We start from the raw sequence: 2,390 nt of genomic DNA, 5'->3' as shown, positions 1-2,390 counted from the left end.
CCTAATGGGGTAATTTAGAAATGTGATTCCTCTGGGTTTGTGCTGTCCTGTAGAGTGATAAATGTTCTGCATGTCATTACATGTCATGCATTAATTATTTGCTTGAGGGTACGCTTACCTGTCAGATGTTTATTCTTAACCTTAAACCTCATGTAATGAGAAAATGGTTTATTATCCTTATTTCTGCAAGTAAGCAAAGGACTTAAATTTGTGTCAGGACATAGCTATTTCCATACATAAACAAAAATGGGATTTTATAAATTGCTCCAAAAATCATCTTTGGAGTTGGTCAAATCTTGCTCTGTACACCAAAATTTGTACAAAAATACACTTAAAAATCAAAATTGCATTTGTTAAAAAAAAATAATGTTTTTTTTATCTATTTTATTAACGATATATAAAACTGATTATAAAATGTTGTAATGCTGTACATACTTTTTAAGACAATGATTTTTTCAGGTGTATGGTATGGATATGTTTGCAACTGATCTCACTAAACTACATCAGGCTCATATAATGGATATACATAAGATCTTTTATATTGTGGATGTGCTTCTCATAGCTATTTTTAGAGGTCAACCAATATCTAATTTGACTGACAGCAATACCGGCACCAATACTTAGAAAACAGATTATGTATTATGTAACACAAGTTTTAAACAAAATGTATTATGTGGAGGGAACAGGAAATGTGCAATATCCTTTGACAAAACTCTCAGTACATTTTGAAACTGACACATCTCTTAGCCATCCAAGTGTTCATGATTATTTGCAATGATATGAGGATAATCTGAAAATGGCCAAATATTGAAAGATTTATTGGTCTGGCTGATCAGGGTCTGTCACTATGTATTTCCTCACAGCAAAGCCAAACTGGAAACAAAATGAGTTAAAGATGTGGAAACCTCATATGCATGACGTAAGGGCTGAGTATGTGTTTAATCTGGTAACGTTTTATAATAACTGTAGTATGAATATATATGAATGGTTTCATAACATTTCTTGGCTCTACATTAAGAATATTTTCAGTTCATTTTGTGTTGGAAATTATTTAATATGGACATTATTTAATTTAACATGTTTAATAATAATAATAAAGTCACACCAAGTGACAGAAGATCATGTTGCTGTATTGAAAACTCGGTGTTATACTTTGCTGATAATAATAATAATATTAATAATAATAATACTTGTTTTTCACTGATTTCTTGGAGCGCACATTGCTCGGGCGTGAAATTAAACCAGAACTGAAGCTCTTGCGATTGTTTTCTGCGGCAGATGTAATACAGCTGAGCGTCACTAAAGTGTTCTCCATTAACCGCGCAGCGTAATACACAGAGCGCACAGGGAAGAATGGAAAGGAATGAGTCCTATAGATCAGTCTAAATTCACAGATATACATTATACCTAAATTAGAGAAAAACAGTTTCAAACTGTATTTAATATCAACGCGTATCTTTTACTGCATTTGAGAGTTTGAATATTACATCTCTGCGTTTTACGCGAACCCGGATGAGTCTTTTTTTCTAGAGGAACATCAGAGTGAACCGCGCGGAATTGCTTTTATTTTAGGCAGTTTGCACGAGTAAGGTAAGGTTGCATATCATGGGCACTCTACTTGCATTAATATTAGCGCTCTCCTTGAGCGCATCATGGGGATGCCAACTGCCCCACGACTGGAGACCTCAGACGGAAGCGTGCCGCGCAGAGCTGGCGGAGATCATAGTCTTTGCCAAGGTGCTCGCACTCCATAAGGAGTCTTACAGCGTGTACAACTACCTGCCGTGGCAGTACGACACGGATCTATTCTTCTCCGCAGAGATCGAGCTGCTATGCGATCAGGCATGGGGCAGCATGCTGGAAGTGCCTGCCGGTTCCAGGTTTAATGTCAGCGGGTTGGGATATTTCCCCTGCTACTCGTACAGTGTCATGGAGAACAACTCATACTATTTCTTTTTAAGGTAAGATTAAATGGCAGTAAAGATGTGCTCATGTTAAAGGTGCACTTAGAGATATTTTGCTTTAAAAATAATAATAAGTTAAAATAAAATATAAAATAAAGAATCAGACTAAGATGAAGAGCCGGAGATTCCATACATAATATTAACATACACTTATATATACTCTCTCTCACACACACACACACACACACACACACACACACAACTAATAAAAAGGTTTAGCTTGAAGTGACAGTAAAAATACTTTAAAGTTTAACTTATAAAGTTTAACATGAGTCTGAGTCACCACTATTTGAGAGCACTTATACATCACATCAGTTGGCTTATTAAGGATGCCATTTTACATTTTAGATCATAGAATTTTTGTGGGATTTGAAGTTGTTCATATTGAATTAACAAAAGTTGTTTTGTGACATTGGCATGGAACAT

General features: G+C 35.4%; 1 protein-coding gene across 1 annotated transcript in view; it reads left to right on the top strand.

Moving 5' to 3' along the window:
* Positions 1–1,299: 1,299 nt before the first annotated feature.
* The window catches only part of ccdc3b (coiled-coil domain containing 3b), a 20,488-nt gene continuing 19,397 nt past the window's right edge, over positions 1,300–2,390 (top strand). Inside the window, exon 1 of the mRNA XM_016500554.1 lies at positions 1,300–1,961. Coding sequence (XP_016356040.1) covers positions 1,606–1,961 — 356 coding nt within the window. The 5' untranslated portion in view covers positions 1,300–1,605. The remainder of the gene's footprint in view (positions 1,962–2,390) is intronic.

The sequence above is a fragment of the Sinocyclocheilus anshuiensis genome, unplaced genomic scaffold (assembly GCF_001515605.1).
Source record: "Sinocyclocheilus anshuiensis isolate Anshui unplaced genomic scaffold, SAMN03320099.WGS_v1.1 scaffold42, whole genome shotgun sequence".
Lineage (NCBI taxonomy): Eukaryota > Metazoa > Chordata > Actinopteri > Cypriniformes > Cyprinidae > Sinocyclocheilus > Sinocyclocheilus anshuiensis.
The sequence above is the reverse complement of the archived record's forward strand: the minus strand, read 5'-3'. Positions and strand labels throughout refer to the sequence as shown.